This window comes from Diplotaxodon limnothrissa, linkage group LG9 (assembly GCF_057381915.1).
Source record: "Diplotaxodon limnothrissa isolate DT_005_m linkage group LG9, D_limnothrissa_male_GT1.1, whole genome shotgun sequence".
NCBI lineage: Eukaryota > Metazoa > Chordata > Actinopteri > Cichliformes > Cichlidae > Diplotaxodon > Diplotaxodon limnothrissa.
The window spans coordinates 17,744,880-17,764,571 of record NC_140604.1 but is presented as its reverse complement, the minus strand read 5'-3'; the positions used below and the strand labels follow the sequence as shown (position 1 = coordinate 17,764,571).

The 19,692-nt window shown below is 39.1% G+C and overlaps 1 protein-coding gene across 1 annotated transcript in view; it reads left to right on the top strand.

Annotated features, from left to right (window-relative positions):
- Nucleotides 1–1,669: 1,669 nt before the first annotated feature.
- Nucleotides 1,670–19,692, top strand: part of dpp6a (dipeptidyl-peptidase 6a) — a 180,093-nt gene continuing 162,070 nt past the window's right edge. Inside the window, exon 1 of the mRNA XM_085362797.1 lies at nt 1,670–1,837. Coding sequence (XP_085218923.1) covers nt 1,670–1,837 — 168 coding nt within the window. The remainder of the gene's footprint in view (nt 1,838–19,692) is intronic.

Below are 19,692 nucleotides of genomic sequence, written 5' to 3'. Positions count from 1 at the left end.
TGTTTGCAATTCATGTGGCGTTAAGCTTCTCCTTGAGGACTCGAGAACTTGAGAGGTAGTTGGGCTGTGGTGAGTGGATGAGTTAGTCTGTGTTTGGCAGAAATCCCAGCATGCTGAGCTTGTTGAATACACAGAGGGAGGTGTTCTGTATCCTGTGACTACTCACAAAATCAAATTAGATGACAGATTCCGGGTCTGTTGTATAAAATGAGTCTCCTCGAGCTGGCACAGCAAAAAAAGAAGTGTGTCTTAGAGGCCAGTCAGCATCGCAAAGAAACTGTTTTGACTGCCTTTAGATGTTTTCCTTCTTGAAATTTAAAGTGTGTAATCGTTTACTTTAAAAGTGGCTCTTTTCTTCATTTCAAAACATTCAAAGTTGTTTTGTTTAAACAGATACACCGATAATTAAGCAATCATTTAATTCACGTCTTATGTAGAACAAAAGAAAAAAAAAGGGAAAAAAAGCCAAACATTTATCAGGTACAGCATCTCAGATGTGAGTGAGGATATAAGAAAGTAATAAACAAGACAGTCAGTGTCCTTAGGATTTGGATGGCTGCTGAGATGACAGCAGACAATTTGAAGTGGTCCCTTTGGGCTCCTCGAAATTATACATCATTATTCTGTTAAAACAGGAAACCAACAGGCAGACGAGTCAGTAATAGAAATAATTAGCTTGATGTGTGATTTAATGGAGCTCCAGGCTTAAAATGCAAGTTTATTCTGTCTCAAAGGCGGTGACTCGTCTCATCTCTGTGTTTGCAGCTTGCATTTTGCAAGAAAACAGTATTTTTGTTGTTTAATAGGAAAGCAAATAAGCGTCTCTTGTCACCTGTCACCTGTCACCTGAAACACAGAGGGTGTAAACTAATATGGAAGATTGGGACCGCAGGAAATCTCACTGAGTGATATCAGAGAAACCAATCTTCCCATTTTATGCTCTATGAAAACCTGTCTCCTTGAAAATATGTCATGCCTGTCTGGGTCTTCTGCGCCGTGGTCCACATGAGGGCACTCTTGCTCTCTGCAAAGCGGCTCTGTAACCCAAATGGAGGCAAAGATTAAAAACAAAACAAACAACAACAAAAAAAACCCAACTATTAGATTTACTAGAACCTGATCTATGTGCCAAGTCAATCACCGCAAGTTTTCACCGCAAAACCTGCACTTTAATGTGTTAAGGTTGCTTTGTGTCGTTCGCAGCTGTTTTGCACACCACCTGGTGTCTGCGAATACTTGTAAGGCAAAGCCCCATCACTCCCTGGACGTTTATCAGCCGTCACCTTCTTTTCTACCACAAGGGAGGGAAAGAGAAGCGGGATATCAACCAGCCGAGGCTGGCTTCTCCCCTTTTTTTGGTGCTCGAGTCAGCCTCCTTGTATTTGCATCAGTTCGGGATCAAGTTGGGAAAGTGTGGGAACTGCGTTGCTGCAGGATCGTTGAGACCCGACCGGCGAGCCTGAAAGTACGTGCCATGCATCCTGAACACAGAGTGATATTTTTTTTTTCTTTCTTTCAACTGAACCAGAGCGTCGTGTAATCGAATCACTCCAGCCATAGCGGATCGACCTGCTCGAACTTTTTTGTATATGTGTGTCCGCGCGCGCGCATTTATTGATTGAGAGCAGAGCCAAGTTATCCCTTCTTTATTTTATGACAAGCAGTCGACATGGCGTCACTGTATCAGAGATTGACCGGCAAGATCAACACGAACAAATCCTTCCCCAACCCTCCAGAGGCGAGCCACCTCCTCGGGCAAAGTGTGGAAGGGGAGAGTGCGGCGCAGAGCCAACGAACCCGGTTTCAGCAGCACGGCCGGCGCTGCGAGGACGAGGATGTAAGAAACTTAAACTGTAGTCACCTTTACTTGTCCGAATGCATTTTCTGACCACTTTCAGATAGTTACAGTGCCCTCTAAGACACACTAAGCGAGTTGGATATTGGCGTAATATATGGAATTTTGGCGCTAGTAAATCTCCCAGTCTGTTTAATGCCCTTCTGCTTGCTCTCCCCTTTTAAAGGCAGACTTGTCAAACTTACGTCATCCCCTCAATGGTTGGCTTATCTGTCAATAAATGACGCATCACTTACGTCTCTTGAAAAGCAACGTGCGTTCTCTGGCGCCTTCTGGTAACTTTATAAACCTTACAAATGGCTTCTTAGTGCTTTGACACCTCCGTTAGAGGTTGTCGAGTGTTGCTTATTTGTCTAGGGATGCTACTGTAACCCAAGTGTGCCTTACAATTAGATTAGAACTACTAATGTTTAAATCGTGATTTACAACAACACCCCCGCCCCCCAATCCTCCATGCTGATTGGTTTTATTGGGATCTGCGCTAATCATTATGTGTCTCCTAGCCGTTCTTCCAACCTTCTCCAAACATGTTCGCATTTTTTTTTATTGTCGTTAAAAATCTTCAGTTCTGAAACTACATTTGTTTACCTAAGCTTATTTATTTGTGGGAGTGGTTTTTACAGACTCGTTTAGGTCGTCCAGGCTCTTTAAAATCTACTTTTGACCGTTTAAAGCGCCTGTCTGAGCCTGACGTGATGCCAAACATGAAAGTGGTGCTGTCCATGGTGCTGAAACTTGATCTTCCACTCGGTGCTGCCGCTCTCCGCAGTGCTGAGGGAATAAATCCACAGAGCAGGTTTAATGGGGCCACTTAGGTTTGTTTGTCTTAAATTTATTAAAATACAAGCAAAAAAAAAAAACAAGCATAAAAAACACTATTTTTGTATTCTCGTAAACACATTTAAAAAAAAAATCTTTGCACTTAAAATTATAAATTTAACCGTGAACTGAGGTGGACCACATCACCGTTAAACAGATACAAAACATATAGTATGAAAATTATTCACATATTTTAGAAACATAAAGAAACATTTGATATTATTTTTCTTGATTTAAAAATATAATTGTTTTCACATGAAACAAGTAAACAAAATGAACAAACAGGGGCACAAATATACTGCAAGTGGGTCAGTTTATTTTTAAAAAAATTAAGTTTTATGAAACAAATATTGCCATTTAATAAAGGAGCTGATCTACTGTCACAAAAAGATGTGGTTAAAAATGGTACTTTATTGCTAATTTTCTAAATCTTATACCCTTTTAGAATAAGAATTAAAATAAAGCAGCTGCGGTCAGGTGGCAAAAGTAAAGCTGTTAATGGAGAATCCACAATTTGTCAAAAAGCAATTTGCCAAAATAAAAGTGAATCTATTAAAAGACAAAGAAGGACATACTTTAGTCTAGAGTTGTGAATGGTTTGAAGATCTTCAGACTTTGAAATCAAGGTTAGTCCAGATTTTGGAGTTAAATCTTATGTTTGCTTTAATGGCTGAAATCTTGACAACATTGTTTTGTTTTGATTTTTAGTTAAACTGAAAATGCAAAAATGTTTTCACTTTCTTTTAGTGATACTTTCTTGCCTGATAAATTTCTAGTTATTCCCCCTGTCTAACTGTATGTCAACTGCAGGATACAACCTATACACCATCATAAGCCCAATTTGGAATATGGCTGCATCAGAGTTAGTGGTGCTATAAGATAGTTTAAAAAAACAGAACTTTTCTGTTTTCTTTTCTTTCAACAAATCTGTCTGGCCTGTGTAGTCATCGCTCAACCCTGGTATTTGAAATGAAATTAGCTTAATCAATGTTGAGGTGGTAAAACATGCAAGGTGGTAAAATTTATTTATTTATTTTTACTCTAAGGTGACAATAAAGAAGCATGCCTTTAATCCCCATGTATTTGAGATATGGCTAACTTTGAAGATGGAGAGATTTGGTCTGTTAAACAATGAAACCAACTAAGTGCCTGTTAGGTTTTGGTATATTTCGTTTTGGAACTTTCACATTGGAATTATACATACGCATGTACAGATTGGTGACAAAGAGTATAAGGTGTGTTAGTACGGTGCTGGGTTGTGACGTGCCACCAGAACAGCTTCATTGCCCCTCAGCACTGATTCTAAAAGTCTCTGAAAGTACTAGAGAGAAACTCATTCGGTGTTTTGAAGTTGCCGAATAAGTTGGTATCAATCTGCATATGATCCATGTCGTGTTCATGCTGATCAAGTCATTTAGTGACCCCCTATTTCCTGTGCATAGAGAGAGATACTGTCATCCTGGGTAAGATCACTTCACTCAGGGCAGAAATATTTATTATAGGTGATTACTCAGAATGCCCAGCTAACCTTCCCACTACAATATAGAGCCACTGGTTCCAGCTCCACTTTATGCAGGGGTCTGGATCAAGCTTTTTTTTTTTTTTTGGTGTGTTTCTATTGTTTTTCAATTTTATCCAGCTAACTGTCTTGCTGCAGACTCTAATGTTGTAGAGGTGCAGGAGGTAAAACGGTGGTTGAGCTTTGCATGAATATAACATGAGGTTGATTTATTGACTGGTGGTCATGTCTTTATGTTTGTTGGTGCAGGGAACTCGAACATGATCTGAAATCAATATAAACAGTGATGTATAGTCCATATATATCCACCTGAGAGCATGCTGTGTGATACTGCAGAAGAAAGAATTCTGAATACAGGCCTGTTCAGTGATCGTGGCAGGGGGGAAAAACAGTGTTTTCACTGGTTCAGTTTTTAAGTGCTCCTACTATTTAAACTCATATCTAAACAGTACTCTTATATTGCTTCTGACTAGAGCACATTTTGAATGTCAGTCCAAGCTTTGGCGTCTCTCCAGCTGCGTGGCCTTAATAAGTGAGTCTGGTGGAGGTGACATTTACATCATGCTGTGTGTGGATGAGAACTAAAGCCCACTGGGATGAAGAGCTCATCCAGTGACTCAGGCTCCCCACAGCGCCACCACACAGCTCAGCCCTGCCACTTCAAAACTTTACCCAGCATTTTCTCCTCCTCTGCTGCTCCACCCTTACACTGCACTTTCTGTGTGACTCTTTTTATACTGGCTTAAATTTGAGCCCAGTACCTACGAGGGAAGCCTTGCATTGTGGAATTTGCATGTTCTTCTCATGCTTGTGTGGCTTCTTTCCTGGGTACTTTCATTTCTTCCCACAGTCCAAAGACAGACTGGCAACCTGTCCGTGCTGTACCCCACGTTTCACACTATGACAGCCAGATTATGCTCCAACCTCACTGCTCATCCTGAATTGGATGTCAGATAAATCCACTGGATTGAAATAAACAAGGCACTTTAAAAGTAGCATCCAATAAATCAAGCACCATATCCAGTGCAGTGTTTTAGAGCGAATATATTTTGTTGTCTTCCGCCACTATGATGAGAGAATTTTTACCTACTATGGTATTATAATGTGAGAAGATATAGTTTTAGCCCTCGTACATGCTGCATGATAGATTATAGATAGACAGATACTGTATAAATGAGACACGCTAGATTTATCACAGAATTAGTTCATAGTTGTGGTACTACAGCCACTAATTATTACCAACAGAATTATTGAATCACAATATTATCATATTAGATTGCTTATATATACTCCTAGTTGTATAATAAGTTGCTGATCAGTGTTTGTTCTCACTATGAGGACTCCATACATAGGAATTAGTCTCCCTCACAGAGACAATGCATTTAAACAACTCATTATCGCTTTTGTTTGGCATGAGCTTGACTTACTCTCTACTGTGGGCTAAATCCTTCTCTGTCAATATATTTGATAGTGATCTTAGTCTGAAATCCCCTCTGATAACGATTGCAGGCTGGTGGAACAACTCATTACAATCTAATCAAACATGTTTGGGTTTTTTTCTCCTCGCAAAGCTTTCTCTATGCAAGCCTATGCTATCTGCAATATGCCCTCAGGATATATACGGGAGATCAGTTTTAATGTTGAAGTAACTTCAACTGTCATCTGCTAATACTCAGCAGATCTCAACTATGGAAAAGCAGAAATATGAAAAGTTCAATCTTCCAGTGTTGTGTAGCCTTTCACCCTCTGTTAGTCCAGTGGAAGCCTGATTACATGCAAAGCCTTTGGGTTCCTAATTGATCCTATTTCAGCCTCATTAATTAGATATGTCCTCCAATAGCATTTAAACCTGCAAAAAGTAGAAATGGATCTTTATGTTTTCCTATCAAAGTCTCATCCTTGTGGTGTGATTTTGTTTTTTTCCTCAGCAGGCCCCATTACACAAGTAAACACCTCGTCTTTGTTTGCCCGTGTCCACTACAATCAGCACAATCGTAATGAGACTCGAGAGAGATCTGGCGAAGATTCAGACCTCTAGCAAACCGAGACATGCGGGCGTTTTTGTGTGATATATGTGTGAGTGTTGGGAGGCACACAGTCCCACAGTTCTACTTTTTTTACCCTCTCCTAACTCATCTCACTTGTTCTGCCGTCTAATGGCTTTGCGCCTGCACTTTGCATTAAGAGGGATGAGGAGGGGGGAGAAGGGATAAATCCACAACTGCACATTAACACACACACACACACCAGTTCTCTCCCCCTTTCTTTATCTCTCTGTAAAACACACACACGCACATGCGGACAAAATGAGGATATTTTTCAGGGTATGGATTATGAGACAGCCGATCCCTGAAATGCCCTTTTAATAAGCTGGCCAATATCAGATTTCATTTTTACGATAACACGAATAATAATGATGAAAAACAGTAAAAAAAATGAAGCAGTAAATATACTCTGTATCAAAGAATGGGCTTTTTATATCTTTTTTTTTTCACCGTGTCAGCAGATGCGCAGGTTACTTTGGAGTATAATAGCTCTCTAAATAAGTCATGGGAATCATTTTTCCCCACAGTGGGCAAACAGATTCAGTTTATTTTTTACACTACCATTCTCATAATTGTAATCTTTTCTATATTGCTTTGAATCCAGCATATTCATGACTGTGATTAGGCTTCTCTCATGTTATCTAAATCCCTTGCTACTATGTTAAATCCTGCAGCATGTCATATTTTTGACTATCTTCATACTCTGACAATACTGTTTACTGTATATTAAATGATGAATTTGAACAAACAAAACCCTGTGTCCGATTTGGTTAGGTATATATTTCACAAGGTACATTTGTGTAGGTCATGGTATATTAATAGAAGCAGCATGAATGCTTATTTGATAAAGCTCACTTGGACCAGTACTCAGTTACTGATAATCTATTTGATATTGTACTGTACCTGGCAAGTGCAGAGCACCACTGTTTTCAGATTAACCACTTATCCACAAATTCTGTACTTGGGGTCACAGCTTTGTTTAATGATCTAATTTGGGCCAGTTTTTAACTGTTTTAAATATGGCCTCACATTTGACTATAGCATGCTTTGGTATACAGAGAAATCCATGGTCGATTTAATGACTCTTGTGCTGTGGCTGCAAAATAAGGCAAGGCAAATTTATTTGTATAGCACAATTCAACAACAAGGTGATTCAAAGTGCTTTAATAATAATAATGGATTGGATTTATATAGCGCTTTTCAAGGCACCCAAAGCGCTTTACAATGCCACTATTCATTCACTCTCACATTCACACACTGGTGAGTCTTTACAGAGACATTAGAAACAAAGACAAATAAAAAGTATGATTTAAAATTGATTAAAACAAGCAAACAAACAAACTAACTAAACACACACATTTCACACCTGTTCGCGCGATCTGAACCCTTATCGTAAGGGGAGCTACCAGTCCTTCTGTGGACGAGCTACTTTCTATTTTAAATTCCCTGAATTTAAAGTACTCTCTAGACCCAGTCTAGACCCAGCTGGGGAGCTACCCAGAGCTCTAATCCCACTTAACAAACAAACAAACAAAACAGTATATAAAATTAAAACAGATAAAATCAGAAATAGATAAGATCAGTAGTTAATGTAAGTTTTGAAATTTAAGCTTAAAAGTGTGGATTTGGTGCTTTATTCAAATGCAGCTGAGAATAGGTGAGTCTTCAACCTGGATTTAAATAAACTGAGTGTTTCAGCTGATCTGAGGCTTTCTGGGAGTTTGTTCCAGATATAAGGAGCATAAAAGCTGAATGCAGCTTCTCCGTGTCTGGTTCTGACTCTGGGAACTGATAAAACACCGGATCCAGATGACCTGAGGGATCTGGATGGTTCATACTGGGTCAGGAGGTCACTGATGTATTTTGGTCCTAAACCATTCAGAGCTTTATAGGCCAGTTTGTAGAGTCTGAGGTCTTGTCCCAAATTCAACCTATGATCTCATCGTGCAAACTCACAGAAACTGCAAGAAATCGAAGAGCAACTTGCTGAGAAGACTGGCATTGTGGTTAACACATATTTCAATGTTCCAGACCAGCAAACTGCCAAAACGTCTGCCTCTATAGAGAGAGTCAAACTTGATTAGCATTGTACCCCTACAGAGCAAAATGGTAATGTGAACATCAGATATAGCATAAAGGACAGATGTAGCTTGTCAGTCACCAGCCATTAGCCAATGAGCATACCCTGGATAAGCCTCCATTCTGAAATTTAGAAAGGAAAAGTATCCAGTATGACCAATATTTACAAAACATATTTAATATGTTATTTAGTAAGACCCCACGTGAGTGATTTCAAGAAAGTGATTATAAAGATCAAGCCTGTCAAGGCTTCTTAATTCTCTTTTTTGCAACCACAAAGATCACAACCTGGTGGCTCTTACAAGAATGTAGGAGCCTCTCTGGAACATAACTTATTTTCAGTTTGTAGTTGTAACGTGAAGTAAACGGCAATGCTCTGCACTGTGGTTAATTTGATAAAGAGAACAGTACATGAAAGTAGCTATGGCCAAGTAGTAACCTCTTAAATGTATGCATATAAAGGTAGCAACTGTCTTGTATTCCCAGAGAACTGGTCTTAATTAGTTTAGAATAATGAACTACAGCTCGCCTCATTCTGTCTCATTACAGAAACAGTGTTTGGCAGAGTTCGCCTTCTTTTGTGTTGATTAGTTAACAGTCAGTGAGTGATCAATAATGGCACTTGAAGGATAGAGTCATCAGTCTACACACTCGATTCATGGTGGCATCTGGAGATCTTTGTGCGTGTGTGCATTTGTAATGCGACTGAGTGAGAATGTTTACCGTTTCGGAGTGCTTTTTAGATTTCTGCAGTATATCCTCGCAAAGACAAACGATAGAATGAAAGATGAGGAAACACCTGTCACAAGTCCTTGTCCAGTCAGAAAAAAGCAGATTTAACTGTTCCTGCTTGTCTACAGTCAACAATTGCTTTTCTTGATTACTGTCAAGTCTAAATATCAGTGACAAGCCCATTTGACCTCCAGCTCTGTTTCCTCATCTAGCTAATTTCTTTTTCATCAGCAAGTCCTCAAACACTTTCCCCCCCCTCAAACACTTATTGTTGAGAAAACATGACAGAAGCATGTGCACCATTTTCCCCAATGATAAATTATGCAGCCAGCAGACTGGAAAATGGTAGTATGGCTTATTTATTGTTCAGAAGCCCTTGATAAGCAATCAGGTACACATTACAGTGGTGGCTGTGGGGGTGTATTTGTTGTCATTCTTCAGGAAACATAATAGACTGTATATAAAAGATGGACTTAGCCACCCTGATGTCACCCTTAATATTGTGTGTGTGTGTGTGTGTGTGTGTGTGTGTGTGTGTGTGTGTGTCTGTCTGTCTGTCTGTCTGTCTGTGTGTGTGTCTGTCTGTGTCATGGACAAGAGTGAGGAGGCTAAATTATCAGCTAACATTAGCATGCTTAGTGATTAGTAATGGTCATGCATATATTGTGTATGCATTACACAGACAGCTAGTTTGTTATTTGTGCTAACATACAGATAGAATTGTAGACCTTCACTGGAAAACTACAGTAGATACTTGGATATGCTTTTAATGCTGTTAATTTTCCAATAATTGCATTAAAAATTGGTGATCCTTAGTAGATAGTCTGGGTATATACTCCATGTAGTATCCACCTATCACCTGCCTAACAACGCAAACAAAATAACTTAAACTAGTGAGTGATATAAAATTCACAACATCTTTGCAGTCATGTTGAAAAAGTAAGTGCACCTCATTATTTCAGCAGATTATAAAAGGTTGTCAGACATTTGTTGTACAGCTTTCTTAATGATGCATCTGGATGAGGTCTGGGCTTTGACCTGGGTCATTGCAACGCCATGGTTCTTTTCTTTTTCAGTAATTCTGTTTTAGATTTGTTGCTCTTATAGGGATCATTGTCCTGTTAAATGACCCACTTTCAGCCAAGCTTTCACCGTAAGCCAGATGGCTTCACGTTTGACACTAGAATACTTTTGATATACAGAGAAGTTCATGGTTGAGTGATTGAATGCAGGTCCTGTGGCTGTAAAATCACACAAAATCATCACCTCTCCATTATTGTGCTTGACAGTTGATATGAGGTGTCTGTGCTGATATGCAGTGTTTGGTTATCACTGTGCATTATAGTCAAAGATCCCAATTTTGGTCTTGTCTGTCCAAAAAAAAATCCATTGTTCCAGACGTCTTGTGGTTTGTTCTGATGCAAGTTTCCAAACCTAAGCCGTGCTGCCATATTTTTTTTTTCGGAGCGAAGAGGCTTTCAGTCCTTATCAGTTAATCAAGTGCATTTGATTAGCAGCACTACTGAAGCAATGACGATGTTCCTTAGATCCTTTCGAATCCCCATTAGAAAGAAATGCAGTTTAATTTTCAGTCTTATAGGTTACGGCTTGTGCATAAGCGACCATGGTGGGCAGCTTAAAATTGGAAGTAAACCTTTATGAACTGCTATACATAAACACTGGTATATACATTTGTGCATATGTATAATGTATAGCAAAGCACACAAATAATTATGCTAACAGGTCAAATGTAAGAAAAAGCAGAAAAGCTGAATCTCTCGGCTTTCTCTTTAAACCTCTAAGAGAGATTAAACATGCACAGAGGAAGGGCAACAACATGAGATAATCCTGTACAACTCACTGCAGGGCAAAATAATGTCAGAATCAAATTTGTCCTTTTTGAAAGCTAAGCTGCTGCCCAAAAATAATAGCAATCCTTGAACCAGGGGAAAAAAATCTGCTGTCTTCCCTATCACTGTTCGGCTTTTGTTATATCTGTCCGAAGCTATATTTTGGGGGGAATAGTGAAGCTGCCGCTCAGTAAACAGAGTATAGATGACTCTAAAAAGGGCTGTTCATCAATAGCAAGGTGGCACCATGTTTCTCACTGTTGACGTCTGCAACTCTTCAGCTGGTGCTGCATTTCTCTTTGTGTTGCCCCTGCTTGTCTGGCAGCTAGCTGACGATAACAGATGGTGGGCATTACTAAATTACTGACTTCATCTCAGCGTAAAATGAATTCATATCCGGCCTCTTCACGAGGCATTTTCACTGTGGGGAGAGACAGGCACAACGGTGAGGAGGAGGAGGAGGAAAAAGACAGGGAGGCATTCAACAAAATGTTTCTCCACTGGGCTTCAAGCAGAACTCCTTTCCGCCCTATCCATCTCTCTGACACATACACAAAGCTCTGCACAAACGCACACACAAACACACAAGCACAGGGCTTAGGAGCTGTGCTGCGTTTCACTTTTATGGGTCAGAAAACTGGAGTGCTGATTTAGTCATTATTTATGACTGGACACAGTATTTCTAAGATTAGGGAGGAAACAGAAAAGAGGCACATAGCTCTGCAGCAATCTGCAAACAGCAAGCATGTTAAAGAGTGACTGATGTTGGACATCAAACTCATCTCCATGTGGGACTTTGCTGTTATATGATGCCATTTGTCCACTCTTATTTGCTTAGAAGTTTGCTCCCAGAAGTGTTTCCACCACACGTCTATATTTAGCCGAACGTGTTTACCTCTGCAGGTTTGGTTCAGCGTTTAGATGTGGTCCTAATGTGTTATGATGCTTCTGTTCCATGTGATTTAATCCAAAATACTATAAGTTACAGGACACTGTGAATCAAAGCAATCTGTAGAGCATATTTGTATATCATTTTTTTATAGTGCCAGTTTCTTTACCACACCTTGAGGTAAATGATAAGAGCGTCTATGGATCTGAATGTGTCAGTGTCTCTCTGTCTTTGAGCTTTGTAAAGAAAAGGTCAGATGAAGTTGAAGTACCACTGATGCACCACTAGAGGCTGTCCTGTTCCTATCTAGGAATGAGGTGCAATATCTTAGGCAAAGGCTGAAATGTGTATTGTTCTGAAAGCGGGCTCTGCAGGGACTGAAGGCCAGTTATACAAAGTGAGGTTAAATCAATGATACCAATGATGAAGGATGATGAAAAGAAAGTACAGAGACAGAGGGACAGAGAGAGGAATGCAGAGCCACAGACAAGATGAAGCATGTTGCCTTAAAGGCAAAGAGGCCAAAAGAGAAAGGCTTGATCAGAACCAGAGGTGGATAATTGAAAAGTATGTTATGTAATAAAAGATGAATAGCGTTCCCAGGAGACAATGTAGGGAGCATATGACCCGGCCTACTCGAGAGAGGCCTGATAAGTACAGCTGAACTGACAGACTCTCTACTTTTTGATGATTGGTTCTGTTTAAGGTTTACTGTTACTGCTAATGTTTGCTCTCATCATTGTGCAACAGCTATGGCAACTTGGCCCTTTTTAAAAACTTTTTCATTCACTGCTGATATTCAGGTTTATATTCATTAAACATGTGTTTTGTGTGTGTCAGGCCCTTAACATTTTACATCTGTGTTATGCTGATTGCATAACAAAATTGCTCCACTTAGTCACAGAGTGGCAGGAGCCAATCCCAGCTGACACAGGGTAACATTCTGAGGCAATAGGATGCACTTTCCTGTTTGCTGTTTGCTATAAATCCACACCACATTTAGGTGTTAGCATCAGCAGCCTTCTTAAATCTTCACTTTAATCCAATTGGATCAAATTATTGGAATGGTACCCAGTCATATACAAAGTCTTAAGGCCAATGTGTGACCCACCTGCCACTGGGACCCAAACATCAATACAAAACCAGTACATTTCAGAAAAGTGTTAAATCATAAATGTTAACTCAATTTTTACATAAATATATTTATACAAATATGTAACTGTAATTACTTTTGAGTAATTTCAAGCAGAATTTCTGTTATTACTGCAGTCTAAGGAGCTTGCAAAGAAAAGCGTCTGGACTTCTTTAAGTTGCTTGAAGACGTTTCACCTCTCATCCGAGAAGCTTCTTCAGTTCGAACAGAACAGAACAGAACACCTTCTCAGATGAGAGGTGAAATGTCTTCAAGCAACTTAAAGAAGTCCAGATGCGTTTCTTTGCAAGCTCCTTTGACAACGATGACCTGGATGACTGATAACCTTCACAGACATGTTATTACTGCAGCCTATCTGCATTGCCTTCCCAGCCCACCAGGGGGCTCTGCACCAAATTTTTGGAATCACTGCTTTAACCTATTTGTCATTCAGCTTAAAGAAACCTAAAATCTTCCAGAATTCCAGCAGACATGAAAAAAATGATTATGCAGAAATCTACACTGAGAAGTAAATGGACTAGTATCGGTACTATTTTAGCTTTCTGCTCAATTTCAGCACTCAAAGCACTTTTTGCTAGAAGTCATGTTCACTTAATCTCACACTCATATTCACACAAAGCTTTTATCCATACCTAATATTTTTTATTTAACATTTATACACATACACAATCCAATGATTGCATCGGAGGCAAGTCATTGCCCAAGGATTCTTTAAGATATGGACAGGTAGAGTAGGGATCCATCTACCAACCTTTTGATTAGTAGCTAAGTCGCATGACATTTTTACGAATTGCACGGTGAGGAACTGACTTTAAAATTATCATTTTTTAAACATAAGATGGCTTTGTTTATCTAGCATGGAAAGGGAATAAATGACTTAAATGTTTATCCCATTGGCTACTAACCATATCTTTCCTTTAGACATTGATACTGGTATCCACACATCTCTGTTGTTGACATCTTTGACTTTACAGTCCTGCAAAGCCATAGATAGTATAAAAATAGCTATAGCTTTAGCTAATGAGCCCATCGTGGATAATCTTTCTTTATGGCCATTAAAAAGAAGCTAGCTTTAAGGCTTTAACCTGAAACTATGCTCATCTTTTATGTCTTTGCTTGTAACTAGAGTAATGTTGCTGAAAGGTATTCTGGGAAATGTGTGATAGGAAGTGAATAAAATTCAACTGATTAACTACTGGCAGTAGATAAAAATGGATTATTTTGATAAGTGCATTTTTATGTTTGTGACAAGCTGTTTATTTTCAAATAAGCAAATATGCCAGCACTTATCTGGCTTCAGCTTCTGAGATGTTTCCTTATTAAATATGATGGCATTGGATTAAGGTTCATCACATATGCATAACAGATGCACACACAAAATCATTGGCAGAATAATGCATAATAAAATTGTGGTTGGTTGCAGATTGATATCAGCGAAGCAAAAATGATACTAAAGTGCTTTGGGAATTCTAACTGGATGCTGAGGTCTCATACTATGAAAAGAGGCTTTGGTTGTTCAGTGTTATAGGTTTTGAGACCTGAGTAATCACATTTCACAATCATATAACTCATCTGTCTGGATGTCTTTCTGCAACATGACACTGATGGTTTATGCTTAGTGTGTGTTGAGATTAAGGTAATAAGGTGGCAAATTGTCAGTAAATGGCTAGTTTGTCAGTTAACATTTTTAAAAAGCTGATAATAACACAATCCTGCATCAAGAAGATGAAATTATTTTCCAGGTAGCAAGGCTGGTTTTTGAGCTGTCAATGAAAAGCCTCAACATTATGCTCACAACCCATTGCACCCAAAAGACAAAGCCGTCATCCATTTCAAAGAATGGAATGGGTCCTTTCTCATGATGCCTATAAAAAGAAAAGTAGGTCTCAGCAGATTTTTCTCAGTGAGCCTAGATCCAAGCAACTCAGCCGCTTCCTTTGGCAGATCCAAATCTTATACTCAGTCATTTAACTCTAGCTGAGTGAATAAGTGGTTGACAGATGAGGTACTAGAAGAAGAATCTTCAAAATCCCCATCACTAGAATGGTGTCCATGTGGAAACAAAACGTCATCACTCTTTTCTACCTTCCCCTAGTTTACTTAAGCTGAATATGATATACTGTAGGTCTCACGGCTGATGACAGATTAGGGTAATCAATCATTCATTTTTGGAACTGTATCCAAAAATATTGACTCAACAGAAGTAGCATTCATAAAAGGGTTTCTGTGCCTCCTTCTGTACTACTTTTCCCTTAAATCATGTTTACAATTGCCTCTTGTGAGAAAAAATGTGAGCGATAGAACAAAACGGGTGCTGTTTTTGAAATCCGCCACTCAAAATTAGTAAAGATTTAGAATTAGTGTTAGATGTCATACAGCAAATGTGATGCAGGGCGGTTTAATCAGCACATAAACAGATCATTACTGCAGAAGACACACCATAGAGGGGTTTCTTTGTAATGACTGGTGACAGAAACACAGGTTCACACATCAACACAACACAACCACCCACAACTCAACAAAGCATGCCTCTGTGCTGCTGTTATTCCTGTACATTCCACAGAAAAAAGAAGGGAAAAAAAAAGGTTTCTGTTGTCTCTTCTAAACTTTGCTTTTTCAGTTGGATCCACTCTGCAAGATGTTTCCGGCTGAAGCGCTTTTAACCACCCCAACCATAAGCACTGAAATCTCACGGGGTGCTCTGACATATTGTTCTTTGATGTAAAAAAAAAAACGTGAAGAAGGGCTGCAGTTTATCTCTCAGTTCAGAGGTGGGTTGGGAATAGGAAATGACATGTCTCTGATTGTTGGGTTGCTCCGAGTTGAACATGGCAGCTCTGCGTTCATCTGTGAGAGGGAAGAGCGATTGTGCATTATTAATGCGGGCCGTCTGAAGAGACAAAATGTCGAGATTATATACAGACAGGGAACGATTTAAACTCTCACTGATGAGGGCGCAAGACGTTGTGAAAAGGGTTGTATGCTGCACAGTTATTTCCATGTGATCCAAATTTTGCAGTTCAAATTCCCTTATTTGAATTTTCATATAGTTATCTTTCCCTCTGAAATGAGCAGGACTGTTGCAATCAGCTTTGTGCCGCCTGCCTTTCTATTTCTATGGATTCATTTTTGTTGTCAAGGACATATTTTAGCTGTCATAATTAACCAATTAAATTTGACTCATCTGGTGGATTTCATTCAGTACTTTAAGTAGATTTCTCAATATTTTGCACACATGCTTCTGAATCTGAAATAACAGCCAACACCCAGCGGTGAGAGCACTTGAGCTCAAAAATAATACTACCATCCTTCAGTCAAATTTTAAAACAGCCTTTCCTCATGTTGTTTTCAAAATGATGGTCCACTGCAAAGAAAGAAAAAGAAGGAAACAGTCCCACTGACATATGTAGTGTTAGTTCATCCAGGTTATATTTGTCCTTTGATCCATTACAGTGCCAGGGTTGTTTCCAGAGTTCATCACAAACTGAAATTGCTTTCCTTTTCTTTCCACTGACCTGTTGAGATTTCCTGAATAGAACTGAGCCCCCAATCACCATCACACCTTCCTTTCTTCCTCCCCTGATCTATTTCCTTCTTTTCTTCTTCTCCCCGCTCGCCTTTTTGACCCGTTGTCCTGTCGAATGGCTTCGGCCAGCTGAAGCGTAACATTACATCAGCAACCTTGCCTCTTGTGTGACACACGAGCTCAGGTCACAGCTGTGCAGACCGAGCTGAAATGAGTTGCATTGACTAGGATGTCTGTGTTTCAACCTTGTTATGCTCAGAAGCCGGGCTCTCAGTCTTCGCCTGAAGGGCCTATTATCTTTATGGTTTAAAATCTTTTCAGTAGCCTCGCTATTTGTCTAAGAAGCGTAATTACTTACTAGAAACACAAAGCTACACATCCCTACAAATTAGTTTACCAGCAGACATCTAATGCCAAAGTAGAAAGCTGTATCCACCTAAGGTGAAGAAATAAGGTTGAGAAGTTTCCGATACTGAATTCATTTCCATTTTTCTTACCCACAAAGTTAGTAAGGTAAAGTGAAAGCTGGAGAGAAGGGAGCATAAACACTGTTACAACAGATTAAATATAAACAACACAAACAAGGTAAGACAACTGTGCGCATTACACAAGAGTATAAACAATATGCAGCATAAACAGGGAAGAGTTTCAAAACAAGTACGAACTGTACTTGTTTTGGAGGCAGACATATATATCAAGACTGCCATTGTACAGGTTTCCTAAACTGATTTAAATTTACCACATCTAATGGGCTCTGACTGCTGTCAAGTTTTATAAAGCAGGAAGCGGCGGTGAAATTTAGAAGTTTTAGTCATAACTCAGGAAAATGCCATACAGTTTGCTGATTTCTGCTCATAGATAGTATAAAAAGTTTAATTGTGGCAAATTTCTGTAAACTTAAGCGTTTTAGTTTGTTGGTTGCATAACTTAGACCACACATTGTATAAACTCTGACACACTTTTTTAAGGCTCTAGTTCTGGAAGTTAATTTCATCTTAAAATCTGAATTGATGTTTAAGAAAATCCTTATCTGAAGATTTTATAGTCATGACCATAATTTTTTTTTTTACATCAAAAACAAATGAAGAGGAATGGGGAGTATAAGACTGCGTGCATAATTGATTTAAGTTGTGAAGGAACTGCTCATCCCATAACTAATTCAAAATCCCAGATTTTACAGCAAATAGCTTCCAAGTTTAGCCAGTTTAATCCTTTTCATTATCATAGTGATAATGGTGGCCTAAGGTTTATGGGTTTAAGTCTTCCAACAAATTTGTTGCCGCTTGAATATAGGGGCCAAGATGTGCATTGCTATTCCACCTATATTATTTACATTGATATATGTTCATTAATATGCACTGTGCTTTTTAAAGGGATACGTTCAAATTCAAACCTAATCTTGTTTTATATATGTGGCTAGAGAGTGGCCGCATATGTAGTAAGTTACTTTTGATTTAAAGATCACTAATAGCACCTTCAAACTATAAATGACAATTTAATATTAGTACATCAGTATGTATATTTTTATTAAGTCCAACAATTTTATATCCACTTCAAAGAAAGTTCCACTTGCATCAGCTAAAGGAGGCTAACTACAGATAACAGAGGCTAACTGCAGCAGAAACAGCAGCTCTTATGGTCAGAAAAGTTCAGGACATGCTCAGCAACTCACCTCAGAATCTCAAAATAAGTACGAACGTATCTGATGTATCACTTCTGTCCGATGACAGATGACAGGAGTGAGTTTCATTTTTAAAGAATTATAAACTAAAAACACCCGGATGCATAGTTATGCTCTTGGGCGGGTTTCCCCAAATGCACTCCTTTTTGGTTTGACAAATCAGAGAAGCTTGAAAAAAGATTTTTTTAAAAAAGCATGTCGGTGGAGAAAATGCACCTAAATTGTATTCAATTTTGTTCGAATAAGGAAAACACATCCTGTAATAGTGTTACTCATATAGGCACACAGACACAATGATGTTGTACTTTGCAGTCATAGATCTTGCATTTCTTCTTTTTTATCAAAAATTGATTTTTTTCCCCCCCAAGTTTTCGCTTTCTCTCTCTTTCTCTCACTCACTTTGAAATCTATTAATAGAACTTTATTTACACCTACTGGCACTCAGCTCATATCTGTGCTTACATGTGGCATGCAGACGGCAGGGACACATATTATGACTCACAGTCTGTAACAAATGAGCTCAGCTCTTTTTATTTGTTTTGAATCCATACAGCCTTTACTGCACATTGTGAGGCCGTGACTTTGCTCATGATAAATTCACCTCCCTGTACGTGTGTGAAGAATTGCTCTCAGATATGAACCGAAGGAAAAAATGCTCGTTTTTATTTTCAACCACGAATATTGCTTTTCTGTGGCTCCAGAGATGTATGGGCTTAAAGGGGAGCTGCCTGGGCAAAAAAATAATAATTTCAAGGAAGGATTCCCTGATGCTGTTTGTGAAAAGACTGATGCAGATAGATAGCTTATTACATAGCTTGGTAAACTGTCCAAAACATGTTACGGAGGACGGTTCTGCTGGGAAACTTTGGATACTGGCTTTCATGTTGATATTACTTTGACACATACCACTCACCTAAATATACTGCAGATGCCCACATGGAAACCACATTCCCTGCCTGTAGTGGCCTTCTGCAGCAAGACTGTGTCTCCTTCCTTCCTCCCCAAACTGCAAAATACGACACAGGTGTTGACCTGTCCTCTGAATTCTCCAGGTTCCAATCTGATCAAGTATGAAGGCTGTGGGTCTCAAAGGATCCAGTGCCAATTTCCCATCACCAGATGGCCATGTCCATGCACACCAGAGGTCAGAGCTGTTTTGGCAGAACAAAGAGGATGTCACATTAGGGCTGGGCGATATTTTACTTATTTATGTCAGTTGAACAACTGTGAATTCATCTTTTTTTAACTGACAGTGGCATTTGGCAGCTTTTAACATATCAGTAGAAGTTCCAACTTGTGCGTAATAATTAGAATTTTTAATGGGACAGTAGTGTCATCATGTTCTAGCCAATAAAAGTAACAGATCCTTGGAGTCTATTTTTCCAGTATTTAATGCAAAAATGTAGCAATTCACCAAGTGCACAGATCATTAAGGGGAGAGCCATTATTGGTTTCATTAATGAATGTGGTTGGCAACTGTATCTGACTAGTGGAACTACTTGGTTAGGTAGTGTCTGTGTTTTTAGGAATGTTCCTAACTAAGT